The sequence below is a fragment of the Carya illinoinensis genome, chromosome 16, assembly GCF_018687715.1.
Source record: "Carya illinoinensis cultivar Pawnee chromosome 16, C.illinoinensisPawnee_v1, whole genome shotgun sequence".
NCBI lineage: Eukaryota > Viridiplantae > Streptophyta > Magnoliopsida > Fagales > Juglandaceae > Carya > Carya illinoinensis.
The window spans coordinates 6,813,517-6,834,546 of NC_056767.1; the positions used below are offsets into that span (position 1 = coordinate 6,813,517).

The 21,030-nt window shown below is 34.9% G+C and overlaps 1 protein-coding gene and 1 non-coding gene across 2 annotated transcripts; both read left to right on the top strand.

The window, feature by feature from the left end:
• Positions 1–6,997: 6,997 nt before the first annotated feature.
• LOC122298600 (WUSCHEL-related homeobox 4-like) lies at positions 6,998–8,516 on the top strand. Its single transcript, XM_043108420.1, has 3 exons — positions 6,998–7,373; positions 7,712–7,996; positions 8,095–8,516. The coding sequence occupies exons 1-3, from the start codon at positions 7,068–7,070 to the stop codon at positions 8,251–8,253; spliced, it is 750 nt and encodes a 249-aa protein (XP_042964354.1). The 5' UTR covers positions 6,998–7,067; the 3' UTR covers positions 8,254–8,516.
• A 2,144-nt stretch (positions 8,517–10,660) lies between these two features.
• LOC122300002 lies at positions 10,661–10,805 on the top strand. Its single transcript, XR_006239851.1, has one exon. It is a non-coding gene; the product is annotated as a small nucleolar RNA Z247 (small nucleolar RNA).
• The last annotated feature ends 10,225 nt before the right edge of the window (positions 10,806–21,030 follow it).

Sequence of the window (21,030 nt, forward strand, 5' to 3'; positions counted from 1 at the left end):
GGCAAGATACTTGGAAAGTGATTTTGACGCAGTGAGAATAACGTTTTAAGGAAATGCGTATCTGATCATCTTTTAGCATTGAAGAAGAAGAAGAAGAGACAAACACGTTTTAGACTCTTGTAAGAGTGGTCAAGACTTTTAACTCTTCGAGTTTGTGCAAAATGCCACAAGAGAGAGAAGGGGGGGGGGGGGGGGGGGAGGTGTTAAAAGAACATGGGAGAGGAAAAGGAAAAGGAAAGGATCAGGAAAATAAAACAAAAAACCAAAGAATATGTGAAGGAAAAAAGGTTTGATTTATAATTGTAAGGATCAGCTTTCAGTGCCATCATCAATGGATGCAATTAATTGTGCTTGGACTGGATGTGCTTGGACTGTCATCCATTTACTTCCCAGCTCCCCCCTTAATAAAATGTCTTTCCCCTCCACATTTGCACCTACTTTCCCTTACACGACATGACTATTTTTCTCACCAAGTGATCATGCTTCTCATCCCATCCACTCAACTTTTCTTTCTATTCTCGAGAAAAAAGGAAAAAGAAGGATGAAAAAGAAAAAGGAGAAATTAACACTGTAGATACATAAAGTCATGAGCTAAGTGTGTGTATAAAGATGCGCATCAAAATCTAGTTGGGAATATATTTCAATCCAAACAATGATGCCTACCTTCATTCACTTTATTTGGCATTATGCATTTAAGGGTCAGTGACATTGGCATCTATCCTTTTCCATCAATTTCCAAGCTAAAAAGGCTTCTAAGCAAAATGAGGACTAGAGTATAGAAATATAAAGTCACAAGCAAAAAAAAAAAAAAGGTAGGTGAAGATCATGACCTTTGTCGATCCACACATAGATTTTGTGATGTCCTTGTGTTGAATTTTTTTCATTTTCTTTAATATATATATATATTTATTTATTTATTGTGATGGATGCATGACTTTTCTCTTACCAACATATGTCTCGTCTCAGCTAGCCCGAGATCATAATGAAGTTGAAGGTGCAAATAATTTTTTTCTTTTTCCTTTGGTCATGCACTTTCATTTTCTTCTCTATCTATCATCATTAGCATTTTCATGATTGGATTTACTTTTTGGCTTTGAAGCCAATTAATCGGATCATTACCCTCGAACCTATAAGACAATCATATATGCAGCTCAAGTACCTCTCTCTGCATGCACATATATATATACACACATATATATATTTGAGGAAGTATTATTAATTAATATCATAATTTTATGAAAATTTAATTACAAAACTTTACTTTTTCTTTTACTTGAGTATTGGAATCTAAGACTAATTAATCCCACTTTCATTAATTAATCACTCTCATTCCGGCATATGATGATCATCTAGGTTCTAACAATATTGTTATTATAAGAAAATTGCTTATTTATAGTTAGTTATTTCTTACAAATATGACTATTTCTTACTAAAATATTTTGTTTTCGTACCAAATAGTTATTCATGTTACAAACAATCTATCACAAATTCTCACTTTTCTTGTAGTGTGTTAGAGATTTGAGCATTATTTTTCATCTTAAATTTGATTATTTTCGATCACATAAGGACCCCAAAATGTGTCAAAACATGCATGCATGCAAACATTATATGGTAGATTTTAAAGCAAAGTTTGAATTTTTTTCCCCCTTTTTTCCTTTTTTCTGTTTAAAGCTACAGTCTGATATGTTCATATACAGTGGATTACAAGTACTTTTATATATATGGACTGGAATCATGTGTGGTCCATAGACACGTGCAAATGATGGCGTGCAAATGATGGCATTGTCTTCCCTAATGATGGATTCCCACCGCTTCTTCCACTGTGTGGGATCCACTCCTATCATGCGAACCAACTTCGCATAATCTCATGCCCATTAACTTTGACCGACAAAACACCATTTTCATCCTCCAGTCCTCCTCCGTGTTAAAACTTACGAAAATGCTACATACATTAATGTGTTGCGTTGGCAACATGGAAAATCCAAAGAGATAATTGCAACAAGCTGTGTCAGTGTGTGTTTCTGCAGAAAAAGAAGCCTGCAGTAGCGTATTGGCTGTCCCATGAAATAATTGTGTGGCACTTTTGATTTGGGATTTGTCAAGACTCTTGGCTCAATCAACTACTGTGATTGGTACATGCAGATGATGATCTCAGTTCTTTAATTGACAAAATAATTAACATGGCTTCTAGCTATAGCTGGCTAGATCAGTGCTGGAAATGATCTGTAAAATCTCTGGCATCTGAAGTGCAAATGTTTTTCTTGATCATTAGTCATGGAGACAGCTACTTACATTTAGCAGTATATTTTTCCAAAGCATATATATCTGGGTGAAATCCATGTGTAATTACTTTAACTAATAGAGTTTAGTTTTGATCCAAGTATGATGATAACTATTTAATCACAATTTAATAAAAAAATGATAAAAAAAAATACTATGATCATTACAATTCTGAGTACTTCAATATCGTACCAGAGTGCTAAAAAACTGCCTAAACATAGTTCACAGACAAGATGAAGGAGACACAGTCAATCACAGCTCATTTAATACTTCTCCATCCCATAGAATTAATTGCCTTGTGGGTCCTTGACAATTAATTTTTCACCATGGAGTCTTTGAGTTTGATTCTCTTCACTAGCTAGCATCCAACCAACTCATTAATGGAGTAGCCATTCTTAATTATAAGGATATCCTTCTGCTAATATCGTACGAGACCAAAGTACTGCATATATATATATATATATATATATATCTATACACACACATATAGTTGCATATCTGAGAAATCATGATGATCAGTTAATGATCAGAGAACGCTGAACACCATTTTTAAGGGCAAATTTCTTATGAGCGACCTTGAATAGAGGTAGAAAGTAGCAGAAGAATGTGATAAATGCATGCAAGAGTACTAGACATACATTACATTTCACGTTTTCCCTACCTGAGATCTGTGTCTCAAACGTGTATATATAAATATGCGTCGGTTTCACACTAGAAGTGTGTCGAAGAATAATGATCACTAGATAATATCAGTGACAGAAAAATAAAGGTAACTCAAGCCTATATATTATGGACAAATAACCGAGTTAGGTACAGAATCATGAGTCCCTATAGCTAGCTCGCTAAAGAGCTGGGAAAAGATGTCTGAAAGTGATCAAAACTTAATGTTTGGTCGTGATTTAAGGAGCTTGTTAGATATTGATTCCGACCAAAAACAAAAGAGGGAGGAGGTAGGAACTCATGTTATTGGTGAAACCAGATATCTGATATCTGGGTATTTGCTAGTTACTTGACGCCAAAAAGAAAAGAAAAATGGACTCAAGCTCATGATCCCAAATGTCAACATTGTCATCATTATCCCACCAATTGACGTCAAGCTAGAATGACACCTGTCCAATGTAATTTAAATTTAAAAGGAGCAAGGAGTGATCACCCTTTCAGATCAGCTATCTTTTTCTTTTCTTTTTTAAAGTAGTAGCTGGCCGGAAAAGCTAGAGTTTCAGCTGCAACTTATAACTCGACAAACTCTCTGTCGGAGTATTATACAATTACCAAGACAAGAGGATTATTATCGATTTAGTATATAATTTCGTTTTTGGAGTACCGCGCCCCCCTAAAGTTTAATCTTCGTATCAGTAGTGAGGTTTTTGAGGAATGCTATCTACGTAAGTTTTTATATGCAAGCTTTTTATAAAAAATATGGTTTTCATTAACAAAAAGTGAGTTTTTCTTTTCTTTTTTTTTTTTTATGTTGGGGTCCACTCTTTTATAAAAAATTTACATAAGATAGATTTGTGTATTTGAGACAGCTTGTATGTATTATTTTTAGGAGGTTCTTAGGAGAAAAAAATAAAAGTTTCTAAAACACCAAGTATTTGGTTAAAAAGTGTTAAGAACGATATATAAGAAGAAAAAGAAAAAAGAATAACGAAATCAACACACAAATATAAATTTTACATGATTCGACAACATACTTATATCTATAAAATTGTAAAAGATTATATTCTCTTGAAAGTTGATTATACTGTACGGTACATAATACAATATTCAACCGTACAAAAATACAAGATGTGTATGTGTGTGTATGTGACAAAACCCTAATTAGGGTTATCTAACCCTAATTACAGGTCGGGTCGGTTCAAGAGCTAAACCAGGTTTATAAAAAAAAAAAATTAAAACAAACACTCAATTTTGCGCTCCATGACTCAAGCCTCATTGAAAATCTACTAAAAACTTGCAACAAATTCTTGTTGAGTTGGGTGATTAAATCGGCTTGCCACGCAATAAAACCAAGCTCCACACAAAAAACCTAACCAAAAAAAAAAAAAAGAGGACAACTATATATATAAAGAGATTACATAAAAATAAATACATAAAATGATGTAACTTTATGTGATCTGTTAGATTTACTTTATAATAAAATTAATTTTACGTCTAACATATCACGTCAAGCTAAGTTACTTTATAGATTTAATTTTATGTAATTCTTTTGTAGCTAATATATTTATAAAAAAAAAAATACAAAAGTTCCTTCATCATGATCTAAACTGATTGATTCGAGCATATCATCATTGAAGACATTTTGTTAGATCAGTTATACTCAGCATCGATCTTCTCCACCTAGCTAAAAGATCGATGCAAAATGCCGTTTATCCATCGTGAGCGCGGCTAATAAATTATAAGATATTCTTGTTCATCAATGGACTTCTACTGATCATGAGCATAGTTATGTGCAGGCAAACTTGCCAATACCTTCTAGCAAACTAATCCCCCAGCAACTTAGACCTAAATTTGTATATAAGTCGAAACAAACTTCGATCTACCCGCGGCCTCTAATACCCGAGATTGAGTATGGTTAAGTACTAGTAATTAAAGTGAACCCACATGATTTTATTTTCTAGAATAATTTTGAGACTTTAAATTATGATATTGGCTAATATTCTTTCTAGAATACGTATTATTCATATTTCCTCGAACTCATGTTACACAAGACTTTTTAGATTGTGTATTCCAGAAATGCAAAACGTACAATATCTGATCTATATAATAAGAAACCGCAATCATGAGCTGTTGAGCAGATGGACATCCAAATATTACGCAACGACATCATTGTCATAAGATACCTTCCAAATTACAACACGTACTAGAGACGTGTTCAATTCATGTGAGATCTATAGCTAGGCGATGAGGAAAAAGGGTCACATCATGAAGATGGCAACCGAATTATTATGGCAGAGTACTACCCTAATTATTTAATTACTGGCTGCGATGAAATGGCGATCAGATGCATGAAAGTTACTCTACAGTCTGCATGCTGCATGCATGCATGCAAGCATTTTCGAAGTTCTTCGCATGTTGTTTTTACTGAGGAGAGTACTGTTCTATGATATTTTAAGGAGTTAAAACTTTGTACGAAATTTCTTCCGCAATGATAGAGATAGCGGTCCAATTCCGGTGCCTTCTCTTCTAACTTCTTTTTGAAAACAGGAGGCTTCGTTAGTAAAGTGTTGGGGGAAACGGTGGAGTAGCATCAAAGCTACTTCCCGACAATAATTGTAACACCTAAGGAAAAATATCAAATAAAAGACAGACATCTGTGGATTCCTTTGTTTTATAGCAAGCATGTTTTTAACCCAAAATAATGACAGAAATGCACAATGTCAACATGCACAGTGGCCCAATAATATTTATATATATACTATCTTTATCTAAGTATATAAGTTCCCGATCACACGTACTACGTGATGCATGCAGTACTTCTCAATCACAAGCGTACATTTCCGTGATTGTAGTAATCAGTCGACCCCAGTGATGCCAATATTTCTACATGACAAATGTCATCATATAAGTGGATGAGAGAATCATTATTAACGTACGTACACAGCTCCTAAAAATTATAAACTTTTAATTAACAATCAAGAAATATGAGAAGAAACATATAGGTGCTAGAGTCAAGATACTGCCATAAACAATATGGAAACAAAATCGGATTTGGTTGGAGACTTGGGTTTATACTAGTTTATAAGTAGCTTTACTGTTTGGGAATTTGGAGCCACAGTTTCCAAAAAAGAGGATTTTAGTTGGCATTTTGCTAATTAGAATATTCCCCTAGAATTTAGAAAATATATATTTATGATTTGGACATTTGTTGTTCACAGCTTGATTTCGTTCCTATTATTGTTGAATTTTCACTCAAAGCTAATGAGTATGATTTTTTGTTTTTTTGTTTCCTTTTTCAACATCTCATGGCCTCTCTAACACTTATATGGGGGAAAATAGACGACGGCATTCAGTTCTTCTGGCTTACCCATTATCCGTATCTTGAAAAAGCAAAGAGTTCCATTTTCAAGTTTTGGGATTGGGAGAATCTTTCTCATTCCCTCCCCCTTCTCACTTTATAGTGAAAAAGCTTGAAAGAGAACCCAGAGAGGCCACCGAAAAGCATAGACACCTTATCATGAAAGCAAGAAAAATAATCCACCCGATCTGACTGGCCAACACACACGCACATACATACACACAGTACCCACCACCCACACGCTTATACAATTAGGGCAAAAAGTCCTTCTAAATGACTTTTTGATAAATACATGAAATAGACACTAAAACATATATTATGGATATCATGATCTCTGTAAGTTTTTTTCAAGTATATAGCTACTGCAGCTATAAAAATAATTTTATAAAAATAAATTTACAAATTAATCACAAAGTTTTATATGATACGTTAAATCTATTTCATATATAATAAAAATAATTTTACAATTTAATTTACTACATTAAGTTACGTCAATTTATAAATTTACTTTTATAAGATGTAGCTAAAGTATTTCTCTAGTAATAAATATTATTAAACATATTTTACCTGTCTATCTTGAATTGCAGTGTTTTTGTTTCACTATTCCCCATTTCAATCTCTCTCTCTCTTTTATCACTCACTTTTATCTCTTTATATGTGCGTCTTTTTCTTCTTTGTTTAAACATGGGAAATCCCAAGTCAACCTCACCTCATCATTTGGTCTTGGTTATTTACAAGCTAGGCACCACCTCATTTCCCACTTTCTTTGATGATCGCTTTTAAAATCTCTCACCGGCCTTCTCTATATAATTACTGCACTCTATCATCCAGTCCCTCCACCATGGGAAGCATGAAGGTGCATCAGTTCGCACGTGGATCATTCTGGGATCACCACGAACCCTCCCTCACGCTTGGCTGCAAGCGCTTGCGCCCTCTTGCTCCCAAGCTGGCTAACACCGACAACACTCCTACTTCTACTCTCCCCGCAGCTTTCGATCTCAAGAGTTTCATCAAACCTGAAAGTGGCCCCAGAAAACTAGGATCCTCTGACGACAAACGAGATTCCCCCGCCCAGGTGCTCCACTCAACCATCCATTTTTATACATATATTTTTTATAATAATTCGCACAGTACGTACGTTAAGTACTTGTACCAAGCAAGCTGTAGTTCTACGAATGATTTTACAAAACATCACATTCCTTGTCGAAAAGAGAGTGCAGTTTGATTATTGGTTCATGCATGCTTGTATTCTCGTAACTGCTACTTTTGACTGAAAAGGACAACCATGGACTTGGGTGCATGCCTTGTCCAAGTAGAATAGTCCAAATTTGCAGTAAAATAATGGTAGAATTAATAGATAAGGTTAGAGCAATAATGATTGTTGAAATATTGGCTCAAAAAATGAACGCGCAGGTGGAAACACACCCAGGAGGGACGCGGTGGAACCCAACACAAGAACAGATAGGGATATTGGAGATGCTGTATAAGGGTGGAATGCGCACTCCCAATGCGCAACAGATAGAGCAAATCACAGCACAGCTTGGGAAGTACGGGAAGATCGAAGGGAAGAATGTGTTTTATTGGTTCCAAAACCACAAAGCTCGCGAGAGGCAGAAGCAGAAGCGCAACAGTCTTGGTCTTGGGCATTGTCCCAGAACCCCAGCCCCCATTACCACTATGATCACTTTGGAGACCAGGGTATGAATATATAATCTTCAACTTCAGTTTCTTAAAAAACAAGCTGTGATCATCATCAGCAGAGGTTTTTTATAGACAAACTTGAATGTATATTGTAGGGATCAGAATTGGAAAGAGATCAGGAAGATAGTCCATACAAAAGGAAGTGCAGGAGCTGGGGATTTGAAATCTTAGAAGAGGAAAGCTGCATGATATATTGTAAAGAGGAGGGAGATAGAACTCTGGAGCTCTTCCCATTACACCCGGAAGGCAGATGAAGGGGTTTGAAATAAATTAATAATTTTTTATTTTCTGAGCATTTTAATTTGTTGATCATCCATGCGCGCACCTTAAGCTTAAGCTTAAACTAGCTGCTTAATTTGATGTAGTGCTTTTCTTTCTCTTTCTTCTTTCTTTTGTTTCGGGAAAGAAGAAAGACAAAGTTGTCTCTTAATTTGTACTCTACTACGTACTGCCTACCCATGGCTATTATTCCTGACTTGTAACCAAAGCGCTGCTGCTGCTAGTGATCACTTCTTTATTCGAGGGTCTCTTCCTGGTGGGTGTGACTGTGAGCCTTTTTCTTTTGACTACAGCAACATGAAGCTTTTAGGTTAAAAGCAGAAACCCTAAGGACACTGAAGTCCACGCACTAACGTCTCGATCTTTAAGCCCTATATACCCTTTCATGTTTTTTTGAAATTAAGTTTGAAAAGGGATCATATCTACGATCTATACCGATTACCACTCTGCCTTAAAAATAAAATATGATATATTTTCTCCGCTTAATAAGACTTTTGATAAAGTGGCACATCAACTATCAGATTCTTGCATTTCTTTTCATATTTGCATGATTGACATGCAAATTGTATTACTGTAAGTAGTTAACAGCTTGTGTTGGTGGGGACACTTCACAGAAGATTTGGGAGGGAATTACGTTTGACAATTTATTAACGAGATTTGAATGGTATATATTTTTTAGGAAGGCTTCCACTACAGGATTTCGTAAAAGTAATTTTATAAAAGATTGTAAATTTTTTTTATAATAAAGTGAATCTAACATATCGTATAAATTCACGTCAATTTGTAATCCACGTCAATTTATAAATTACTTTTGTCGTATAAATCTACGTCAATTTGTAAATTACTTTTGTTAAATCTACTTATGACTAGCTTTAGCATTTCTTTTTTAATTTAATGGAAAGGATGTGATCTAGTACAGTTTTTTAGGTTCAGTACGTAAGGCCTCATTTGGATTTGAAAAACGTTTCATTGCATCTTATCATTATAACTTTTTCAAATTTCTAACAATATATAATAAACAATTCAATTTTTTCAAATTTCAATTTAATGTTTTTAAATCTCAAAATAATAATAACATTAAAAAATAATATTATAATAATATTTTATTCAATTTTGATTTTTCATCTAAAATCATCTCATCTCATCTCTGAGTCTAAACTAACTCTAAGTACTACTCATACTGAAGTAATTAGAACAATCACCTTAATTTGTTTCTTTGGCATGCATAACATAATTTGTCAAAACTAACAACTCGCACACTTTATTATTGAATTTTGACAATTTAACCTTATGCTAGCTAAGATTGATTGAAAGTTTAAATATGTGGGTACAATTTTAATTATTATCAGTCAGATTTTAATTGGTTGTGCAATTTATCACAATTTGATTATTTAAGATGACAATTATTGTAAGTTTAGGTAGTTTATATATGCTCCATATTGCCACGTGCAATGATAATTGAAAATTCAAAATGCATTTAAGAACTGATCAAACCCCACAATCTATCAAAGATTTCCCAAATTCTTGTTTGAACCTAAGAGTTTCATGTCACTACAATAGAAATGGCTTTTTGCAAGAAAAAATGCCGTTGCAAACAATCTAATTTTCATTGCAAAAGAGTATTTGTAATGATAAGATTGTTAGATATATTAGCTCCGATAAATCAGCATCTGATCAAGATGAATCTGTTACAGCTGTTACCTAGTTGTTGCTGTAGTTATCTAGTGAATCACTGCAGATTTCTTTTGTATTTTGTTAGTATTCTGTTAGTAGATGTTTTAATATTTGAATACTTGTATTTGAATACACTCATACAACTGGTAATCAATTGAGCCAGACTTCACTTCCTTTTGTATTTCTGACTTGGTATTAGAGCATTAAATTGCTCACGAAACTGATCCTATATGGCCTCATCCAATTCCTCTTTTGTTATCCCAAACATTACCTCTTTGGTTTCTGTCAAACTAGATGGAACCAATTATCTAAATTGGACTACCCAATTCATTCCTGTGCTTAGAAGCCATGACTTACTAAGCATTGTTGATGGGTCAGAAATTTGTCCATCTCAATATCTTCTTGATTCCACTGGGAAATCTACTTCTGATCTCAACCCAGATTACTTGGTTTGGCAGAAGAAAGATCAATTTATTTTGGCCTGGTTAAATGCCACTCTCAATGAGAAGATCCTCTCCACAGTTTATGGATTGACAACATCCAAACTGGTCTGGAATACATTGGCTAGTAAGATTTGCTCCTCAGTCCAGATCTCGCATTTCCCACCTCAAAAGATAGCTTCAAACATTGCAGCAGGGCACTAAAACCTGCTTTGATTACTTGATCCTTGCCAAAAACTGGTCTGATCAGCTCATAGCAGCAGGTAAACCTGTTGATGAGGAAGACTTGATCTCCTATGTCATCGGGGGTCTTAATTCCATTTATAATCCTTTCATCACATCTCTTCATTTTGCCACCCGAGACAAACCAATTTCATTTGATGATTTTCAAACTAAATTGCTCAATTATGAGCAATTACTTGAATCTCAAAACAAGACCCTTCCCAGTGATGGCACTTAGTTTGCTTTCTTCACAAACAAACCAAAGTTTAACCATGGCAAGAAACCCAAATACCCCACCCAGCAAGGCAAGCCTTTCAATTATAATCGACCTCCTGCCAATTCAAACACTAGCGACTCCTCCCTTAAGCCACAATCATCCAACAGCCCCTTCACCTCCAACAAATTCCCACCATGCCAAATCTGTGGCAAACATAACCACCAAGCCCTTGATTGCTATCACAGGATGGATTTTACTTATCAAGGTCGACATCCACCAGCTCAGTTGGCAATTATGGCAGCCCACACTCATGGCACACAAGAAGTTGAACAGCCTTGGTATCTTGACAGTGGTGCCAACAATCACATTACTGCTGAATTGGACAACTTGACCCTGCACCAACAGCCCTATCAGGGCAATGATCAGGTCACAGTGGGCAATGGAGGAGGTCTGCACATCACCAACACTGGTTCTTCTATGCTTCTTAACTCCAAAAACAAATTTCTTTTACACAATATCTTACATTGCCCTAATGCATCTTCTAATCTTTTATCCATCCAGAAATTTTGCAATGACAATAACTGTTACTTTGTGCTCACATCATCTCATTTCTTTGTGAAGGACTTACAGACCAAGGAAACACTTCTTCAAGGGCAGAGTGAAGCTGGACTGTATCCCATGTATCTCAAGCAGCTGAAACTCAAGAAATCTAATCCTAAAGCTGCTCACATTTCCTCTTTCACTGCTTTACAAGGTGTCAAAGCTCCAATCAATATTTGGCATTCCAAATTAGCTCATGCCTCTGAGTCCACAGTTGCTAGGGTCATTCGAGAAGCTTTGCTTCCTATTTCTGGTTCTATCAAACAGAATAATCTTTGTGAGTCCTGTCAAATTGCTAAGAGTCACAAACTACCTTTTCCTGAGTCCAATAACAGATCCACACATCCTCTTGAGTTAATACACTCAGATGTTTGGATCTCCCCAGTTGCTTCTATCAGTGGATGTAAACTCTATGTTATATTTATTGATGATTTTTCCAGATTTACATGGTTGTTTCCTTTGCAATTCAAATCTGATGTATTCTCCTGTTTTCTTAAGTTTAAACAACTAGTTGAAACTCAATTCTCTGGAAAAATCAAACAAATCATGACTGATAATGGTGGAGAATACCTCTCCACTGATTTCAAAAATTTCCTCTCTACCAATGGAATTTTACATAAGCTCACTTGTCCTCATACTTCTGAGCAAAATGGAATTTCCGAGAGAAAACATAGGCATATTACTGACACAGGTTTATCACTTTTAGCTCAGTCCCATCTTCCATCATGTTATTGGGTTGATGCTTTTCTCACTACCATATATGTCATCAATAGGCTTCCTACACCTGTTCTTAACAACCAGTCACCATTCTTCACCTTATTTAACAAACCACCAGATTACTCATTCCTAAAGACATTTGGTTGTGCATGTTACCCTTTGCTTAGACCTTATAAAACCCACAAATTAGCCTTTAGAAGCACCAAGTGTGTTTTTCTCGGGTATAGTTCAAATCAAAAGGGATATCGATGCTTGGATTTAAAGTCTCAGAAAGTCTACATCTCCAGACATGTCATCTTTGATGAATTGAATTTTCCTGCTTCTGATACAAGGGCTCCAGCTGCTGCTTCCTCACGCTTGCAGGATATTTTTCCCTCTTCTGTCAGTGCCTCACAATTAGGTTCTTCCTCTAATTTCTTGCCTCCTAATTTAGTTTCTTCTTTTCCTATTATTACACCTCCTACATTCACTGTCCCAACCTCTTCCCTTGATGCATCATCCTCATTTGTCACACCTGAGCCTAGTTTTCCCAATGACACAAGCCCCCTGCTCCACTTAATGCTTCCATCTCAGAAACACAACCTGCTCCTTCTCCACTTGATCTTCATACTGATCTTATCTCTGCAACCCCACCTGTTTCATCCTCACCTGAGCGCCAACTTCCTTCACCTAATTCCACTCCTCTCACCACCATAAATCTGCCTACCTCCTCCTCTACTCAAATCATTACACGATCCATGACCAACTCCTCCAAACCTAAACAATTTCCAGACTATCATCTCTACTACTCCACCAAATATCCTCTCCAAGCTCTCTCTACCATCACTTTACCTTCTGAACCCCAAACCTATAGGGAAGCAGTGAAGAACCAGCATTGGCTTGATGCTATGCAGGCTGAATACAATGCCCTCATAGCCAACAAAACTTGGACTTTATGTCCACGACCTTGCCATAAGAAGGTTGTCAGGAATAAGTGGGTGTTCAAGCTCAAACAAAAATCAGATGGTAGTATTGATCGTTACAAGGCCAGATTAGTGGCTAAAGGATTTGATCAAATTAATGGGGTGGACTTTAATGAGACATTTAGCCCTGTTATTAAACCAGCCACAATTAGATTGGTACTAGCATTAGCTGTTCATCATGACTGGTTTATCAAACAACTTGACATCTCTAATGCCTTTTTACATGGTTTTCTTGAAGAAGAGGTTTACATGGAACAACCTAAAGGGTTTGAGGATCCTCATCTCTCTAATCATGTGTGCAGATTACATAAGTCCATCTATGGACTCAAACAAGCTCTTAGAGCTTGGTTTTTGAGACTGTCACAAGCCTTACTTGCTCTCGGGTTCAATGGCTCCACAGTTGATACATCTCTTTTTACATTCCATTTGAATGACATTTCTGTTTATGTGCTTATTTATGTTGATGACATAATAGTTGCCAGTAATTCCTCTTCTTCCATTGACCATCTTATTACTCACCTTAGTGCTGAGTTTGCTGTCAAAGACCTTGGTCCCCTCTCTTATTTTCTGGGAATTCAGGTTACAAAAACATCAGAAGGTCTCCATCTCAGTCAAGGAAAGTATGCTACTGATCTATTGAATCGCACAAGGATGGCTGGTGCTAAACCAGCTTCCACACCTTGCACATCAGGTTCAAAACTTTCCAGATTTTCAGGGGCTCCACTCAATGATCCTACTGAATATAGAACTTTGGTGGGAGCTTTACAGTATCTCACACTTACTAGACCTGACTTATCCTTCAGTGTGAACCAACTATGTCAATTCTTACACTGCCCAACCACTGATCATCTAGTAGCAGCTAAGAGAGTGTTGAGATATCTAAAGGGCACCTTACAGTTTGGTCTAAACTTCAGCAAGGGTTCATTGCAACTTAATGGTTTTTGTGATTCTGATTGGGCAGGGTCTCCTGATGACAGGAAGTCCACATCTGGCTATTGTATATATCTTGGTCCCTGCCTTATTTCTTGGTCAGCCAAGAAGCAACCTATTGTAGCTAGATCAAGCACAGAAGCGGAATATAGGTCTATGGCATTCACTGTGGCTGAACTCTATTGGCTTCGCATGCTCTTTCAAGAGCTGCAATACCACTAACTAGTGCTCCCTGCCTATGGGTAGATAATCTTGATGCTTTGGCTCTATCTTCTAATCCAGTATTTCATACCCGTACAAAATATATCGAGGTAGATTATCATTTTATCAGGGAGAAGATATTTAATAAAGACATACAAGCAGGTTACATCTCGACAGCAACTCAACCTTCAGACATTTTTACAAAAGGTCTAACTTCGGCCAGATTTTTGCTCCTTCGTGACAAGCTGATGGTTCGAGATCTTCCCATCACCTTGAAGGGGGATGTTAGATATATTAGCTCCGATAAATCAGCATCTGATCAAGATGAATCTGTTACAGCTGTTACCTAGTTGTTGCTGTAGTTATCTAGTGAATCACTGCAGATTTCTTTTGTATTTTGTTAGTATTTTGTTAGTATTATGTTAGTAGATGTTTAAATATTTGAATACTTGTATTTGAATACACTCGTACAACTGGTAATCAATTGAGCCAGACTTCACTTCCTTTTGTATTTCTGACTAAGATGTCGTTCCAATATTATGCCCTACTCTCGCAAATGCTATGTTGGGGAAAGTCTATCCCAACGATTCTTTTTCTCTTTTATTGCACATAGTCACTTTTAGCATATGTCTATTTGCTACCAAATATATATATATATATATATATATATAAATATATATTTGCAGCGAATGTATCTCATTGCATGCAAATAATCTTGCATAAGAGAAAAAATACAGTATCACATATTAGGCTAATTCCAGAAAAATAGATAAGAAAAGGCTAAATTCAGAGGTGTTTGTGGCACTTCCAACCCCACCTCAGCAAGGACAACGACGCTGGGACGTTGGACACATATATAAGTCATATTTCTCATACTCATTGTGACAACACACATCTTAAAATAAATGGTGTGCAATTATAATTTGCAATGGAAATAAAATAGAAGGATCATGATTAATTCTAATTAACAATAACATAATGGTTAAATTACATCCCAACCACAACATCCATAATTCACTTGTGATCACAAACCCAAAAGGCAAAAGAAAATACAGTCTTTTGATCTTATTACAAAGACTCAAATAGAGCACCTAATCAAAATGAGAAAAAAGCCCCAATCCTCAAGGATTTAAACCCAATATCACAATGATAAAATTATATGTGAACTATGAAAGAACAGTTTGTTCTTTTTAGAAAGGAAGCCCCCTCAAGAAGAGTTGGCAGAATGCCTGAAATGAATGAAGATTACAATTAAAGATGTTTATCCTTAAAAAAAAAAAGATAACTATTAAAGATGCTTACACAAATAAGGTGCTTCACCAGGAAATTGATTAAGTACAATTACCTATAGAACAATGTTGGTTGACCTCATCAAAACTTGTCATTGGTAGCTTGAAACATGAACAGCTAGCAGGTGCTCTCCAACTTCCATCTAGGATGCCACCGATGTTTTGTTTGCGCTGAAAGTAATATACATGTCAATGATGTGAGTGTCATGCATGAAAAACCTCTAACTAAAAAAATGAAGACCTTCCAAACCAACAGAATCCTTAATACAAAACACAGAAGTTTAGCCAATTATTAGTAGGTTTTGAGGGGCAATTATCATTCTTGCACCACATGAAGAGAAGATGCAATTCATTGAATCAGAAAGCCTTGTAGAGATATTTAAATCAAGAATGTCTTAGCAAGATGAAAGTGATCAAATTTTATTGACAATGATTATTAATCAAATTTATTTTCAGTAAAGTAAGGAGAACACAAGATGAGAATCAGATTGAGCATTTCGTTATATTTTCACAAGGCTATAATCCAAGTCTTTCCACAAGTAATTTATTTTCTAGGATTTCAAATCAACATGTTGAAGAGGAAGCTTTGGCATTCCTTGAGCATTACATTATATGCTCAAGGCTCACCAAAATTAATAGGCACATAATAATAAGTTATTCAAAGGCAAATCTAAACCCTAGAATGGATGATTTATTGTTGTCCAATCACTCCATAAACATAATCAATATATAAATAATATATATTTCAATAATATTCCAGCTACTATATTTAACAATATATTTGGTGATTGACCATTTCAGCTTAACAATTATCCTAATCCTTTTCAATATTTTTTCTCACCCTTTTAAGTATCCATATAATATCTTGCCATGGTCTCACTTTCAGTGAAATAAAGGAAAATTAAGAGTAGGTACACCTTCTAGTAAATTTAAAAGGTTGACTAATACATACTCAGCATCTTTGAAAAAGGAAATCATGTAAAGTAAATATGTACTATTTCTTAACTGAAATTGGTCATGTCGAAGAATTGACCATGCAAAGTTTTTCCAAGCCATCAACCAAATAACAAAAGAATTCCCACCCAAGATTTTCTACAAATTGGGAAGAAAGCGATTTCAAGACAACAACCTTTATCTAGGGGTGAAAGAATTTCGGTGCCCCAAATTGAAAAAATCGACCAGACCGAATGGTTCTCAAGATGTGGCTTTTTTGGAACGGGCTGTACCGAAATGTTTACATATAAATTTCTCAAATATTATATATATAACATATTATTTTATATAGTAGTTGTATAAGTTAATTATGTAATTTTCATTTGATCTATCGTCATTGACCATACAAAATGTAAAATTATATATACTATCAATTAACTAATATATCATACAATAAATCCTATGATAATATATGTTATTATATGAAGATACCTACTCTACTATTTATACCTAATTAAAGTAATTAGGTAAGTTTTTTTTAAGATACCTAGGTTGCAAGTAAACATAAATAATCTATAGACAATGAAATTATTTAATATCCATTAACCATATCTAAAATGTTAGAATTTTAGTATAAGCCATTATGAATATTAAAGTACTAAGTTAGTAACTATTAATATCATAATTATAATTATAATTATTTTTTTAATGGGTTATTTACATAATCCACATTAAATAGTTCAATTAATTTTAATTTTACTATTATAATTAATTTTTTTATTAATTTATCTACCAAAAAAAGAAAACAGAAAAAATGTTCATAGACCGAATCGAATAGATTGGACCGACCAGACTAATAGCTAATGGTTTGGTTCAGTCTAAAAGAGTAATTGGTCCAATCCGACAAAAAAAAAGGTGGATCGAGATTTTTGGTCCATGACCCCCCTCTCAAAACCGAACCGATTACACTTTATTACTGTTCAATATTTTATCATTACTTTTCACTACTTTTTACTATTTTTTATTATTTTCACTACTATTTAATATTTTATTATTATTTTTTATTGCTATTCATAAATTATCTGAAATAATCTCACTATCCAAACATAGTCTTGGTAAGTAGAGTATACTTATGAGCTCAAGCAACAAAATAGAGAGATCATTGTCAACTTGATATGTAATATAAGATAGATGTTGTGCAATCATATAAGATAGATTGGCTTCCTTGTTGTCCTCTCCATGAGGGCCAATCCACATTCTTTGGATCAAAAGTGTGCTCTATTCACCTTACACACATGTTATTTATTTCATTTGATAAATTCAACATTCTCTCTTATATCGATATTTTTATAGATGACTATCAACAAAACAAAATTTAATAGATAGTAAATTGAAAGGAATATATGCAACTAATTACAATACAAAATTTTCCAAATTATCAAAGAAAATGAGAGAAATGAGAGTTATCAAAGGGGCAATAGAATATCTGGGAGGTTGGATATGGCGGAGTAGATGGTGTCAAGCTCGATGTGCAAACTACAGCAGACTACCATAAGCAGGCATGGATGTTGTCTTGCCACTTTAAAGAAATCCATCAACATCTCATACGCCTCAATTCATAAAACAAAATCAAATAACTTGGTTTTTTTATCTATAATTTGAAATGGGTTATTGTTATATTCCATTATAAATAGAGAATAAAATAGAAAGAAGCCATTTTGAACTAAGGGAACCTAGTAATAGCTACAAGGAAAATATGAGGGGACCAACAAGTGCTGCAAGTTGCTGAACCAAGAAAAATAAAACAAAACCCCCCTAAATATGTAACCATCCCCAAATTTGCACAAGAAAAACTTCAAAATCATACCAGCATGCTCAAAGATATTAATTTCAACTATAAGAATAACCAAACAGAGACAATGAGAAAGAGACAAGAGAGGAGAAATGGCTCACCGATGGTGAGTGAAGGCAGAAACCGAGATGGCAGGCAATGGCATGATGCTATTGGATTGATCAAAGGGAGACTTATCGATGGCCTTAGATCAGATTGAATGGCACAAATGGCAGACGACAGGGAGTGCCAACGGGAAACTCACTGCGGAGAGAGAGAGAGAGAGAGAGAGAGAGAGAGAGAGAGAGAGAGAGAGAGAGAGAGAGAGAGAGAGAGAGAGAGAGAGAGAGAGAGAGAGATTAGGGTTTGACATCCCAGGGTCAAAATAACATCGTTTAGGGATGGGCTAGTTTTCTTTTCCTAAGGAGTAGTGGCCACTAGCATTCTAAATAGGGGTATAAATCAATCCGCTCCGAGTGATGGGCCGAAATTGTCCATCATTTTCTTAGACCAGACTGGACTAAACATCCATTCAGTCCTGTCCAATTAGTTTGTTATTTTGTTTCATCTTTTTTTTCAAACAAATTAATAAAAAATTATTTAAATTAATACAATTAAAATTAAGTAAATTATTAATATAAATTATGTAACTAACTCATTAAACAAATATTTTACTATAATTATATTTATACTGTTGATAGTTACTATTTACTAACTTAGACTTTACTATTTAGTATACATAATTATTAATAATGTCATACATTTTTTATATGGTTAATGAATATCAAATCATTTCATTGTACATAGATTATTCATGCTTACTTGCTAGTTAGGTATTTAAAAAAAAGAGAAACGCTACAGAGCGGTCCGACTGATAAAACCATAAAAACAGCCCGCCATTCACAATATGACACGAAGGCAAAAACACACTAAAATAATTAGAGCTCATCACACACAATCAATCCCCTTTAATTTCTCTATCACAAAATCATGTTTTCAGAAGTGAGAACTCTGGATTTTATTCTCCATCTTCAAAGGCTGAGACTCTAACTTAATTTTCCAGCGCCACCAAGACCACCGTGACTCCAACATGCCAGTCGACAAGACTCCAACACGCTACCCATTTCTCCCCTCCTTACAATCTCAAGTCCAGTCAAGGTGATGACAATGCTGCCAATTTGGTCAGATTCATTTATGGGTTTCCTTCCCCACTTGCAAAAGACAAGCACGGTTGGTTGTGAGGGATTCTTGAATGGAAAACATTTATTTCCATACTTTAAGCCCTACATTTCTATAAAGCAAGCATCGACATTTGAAATAAAACTCTTGTGTTGTTTTCCTTTTTTGAAAAATTGACATTTGAAGATGAGGTGTGAGGGATTCTTTATTGTAGAGGAGAAAGATCAAATAGTGGGTACAATAATGATAAGAACACACATAAGAAAGATCAAATAGTTGCTTTTTGGAGAGAAATACAGCACAGTAATTAAACTTGTCTTGATACGAACGTTGAAGACGAGAGAGAGAGAGAGAGAGAGAGAGAGAGAGAGAGAGAGAGAGAGAGAGAGAGAGGGGGGGGGAGACTTTTACCTTCCTGTGTTGCCGATCGAAAAAGAGATGCTCAAATCTAAGTATTTATTGCAGGTGAAGAGGAGAAGAGAAAGGTTGAAGACGAAATATTATGCTCTAAGAAATCCTTCCAATCTTCCTTCGTCAGGGATGGAGTGCAAGAAGTGAAGGAGAAATGGCTGCTATTATGATCGGGTGGGAGCAGATGTAGAATAAACTCATTAAATGGCCTACGTGTCACCTTGTGAATGGGGGCTGTTATTATGGGTTTATCAGCCGGACCGCTTCATAGGTATTCTCTAAAAAAAACTACCTAATTATTTTAATTAAGTGTAAATAGTAAAGTATATATAAATGTATGATGTATTAACTATTTATATATAATGACATAAATTGTCATATGATTTATGATTTATTATTAATTGATATCATATATTATTTTTTATTTTATATAATTAATGATAATAAATTCGATGAAAACTACATCAATATCTTATATAATTACTATATAAAAATCATATATTAAATATTTAAAAATATTTTTAAAATATATATAGGGGCTCAGTCCTGTCCAAAATTTATAGACCCCGAGACTAGACTGAATTTTTTTGATCCACAATTTGTGAGACCGAGACCGACCGGTCTCAATTTTGGTGCGGTCTGTTTTTTTGGTCCGGACCGAACTCTTTACACCCCTACTCTTGAGGGCATTGAACGAATTCATGTACCTAACCTAGTCCGAACGAGAAAACCACTTATTTGCTAGGATTTAAGTTTTCGTTGAGAAAACTTATTATTTGCAACAAAATGAAGAAACATGTTGCAAATTCCTAAACAGTTATTTGCAAAGATTTAACCTTTTGTTGGGAAAACTTGTTATTTGCAACGAGTTTTTATTAGTTACAAATAAGAATATAAAAATGTGTGTTGTTATTTGCAATGTCCATCTTCTTTGCAATTGTTAAAAAGATTGTTGAAAATAATATTTTATAGTTGTTCAGTCCACTATTCATGGTTAATACCAACCAGAATTTGTCCTTGCAAAATTTTCGTATGACAAATTCTTGTTGCAAATGGAACTATTTTTAACGAAATATTTTTAGTCGTTGCAAATTATACATTATTAGCAACAAAAATAATGTTGCAAATGTCCATTGGAAAAATTCA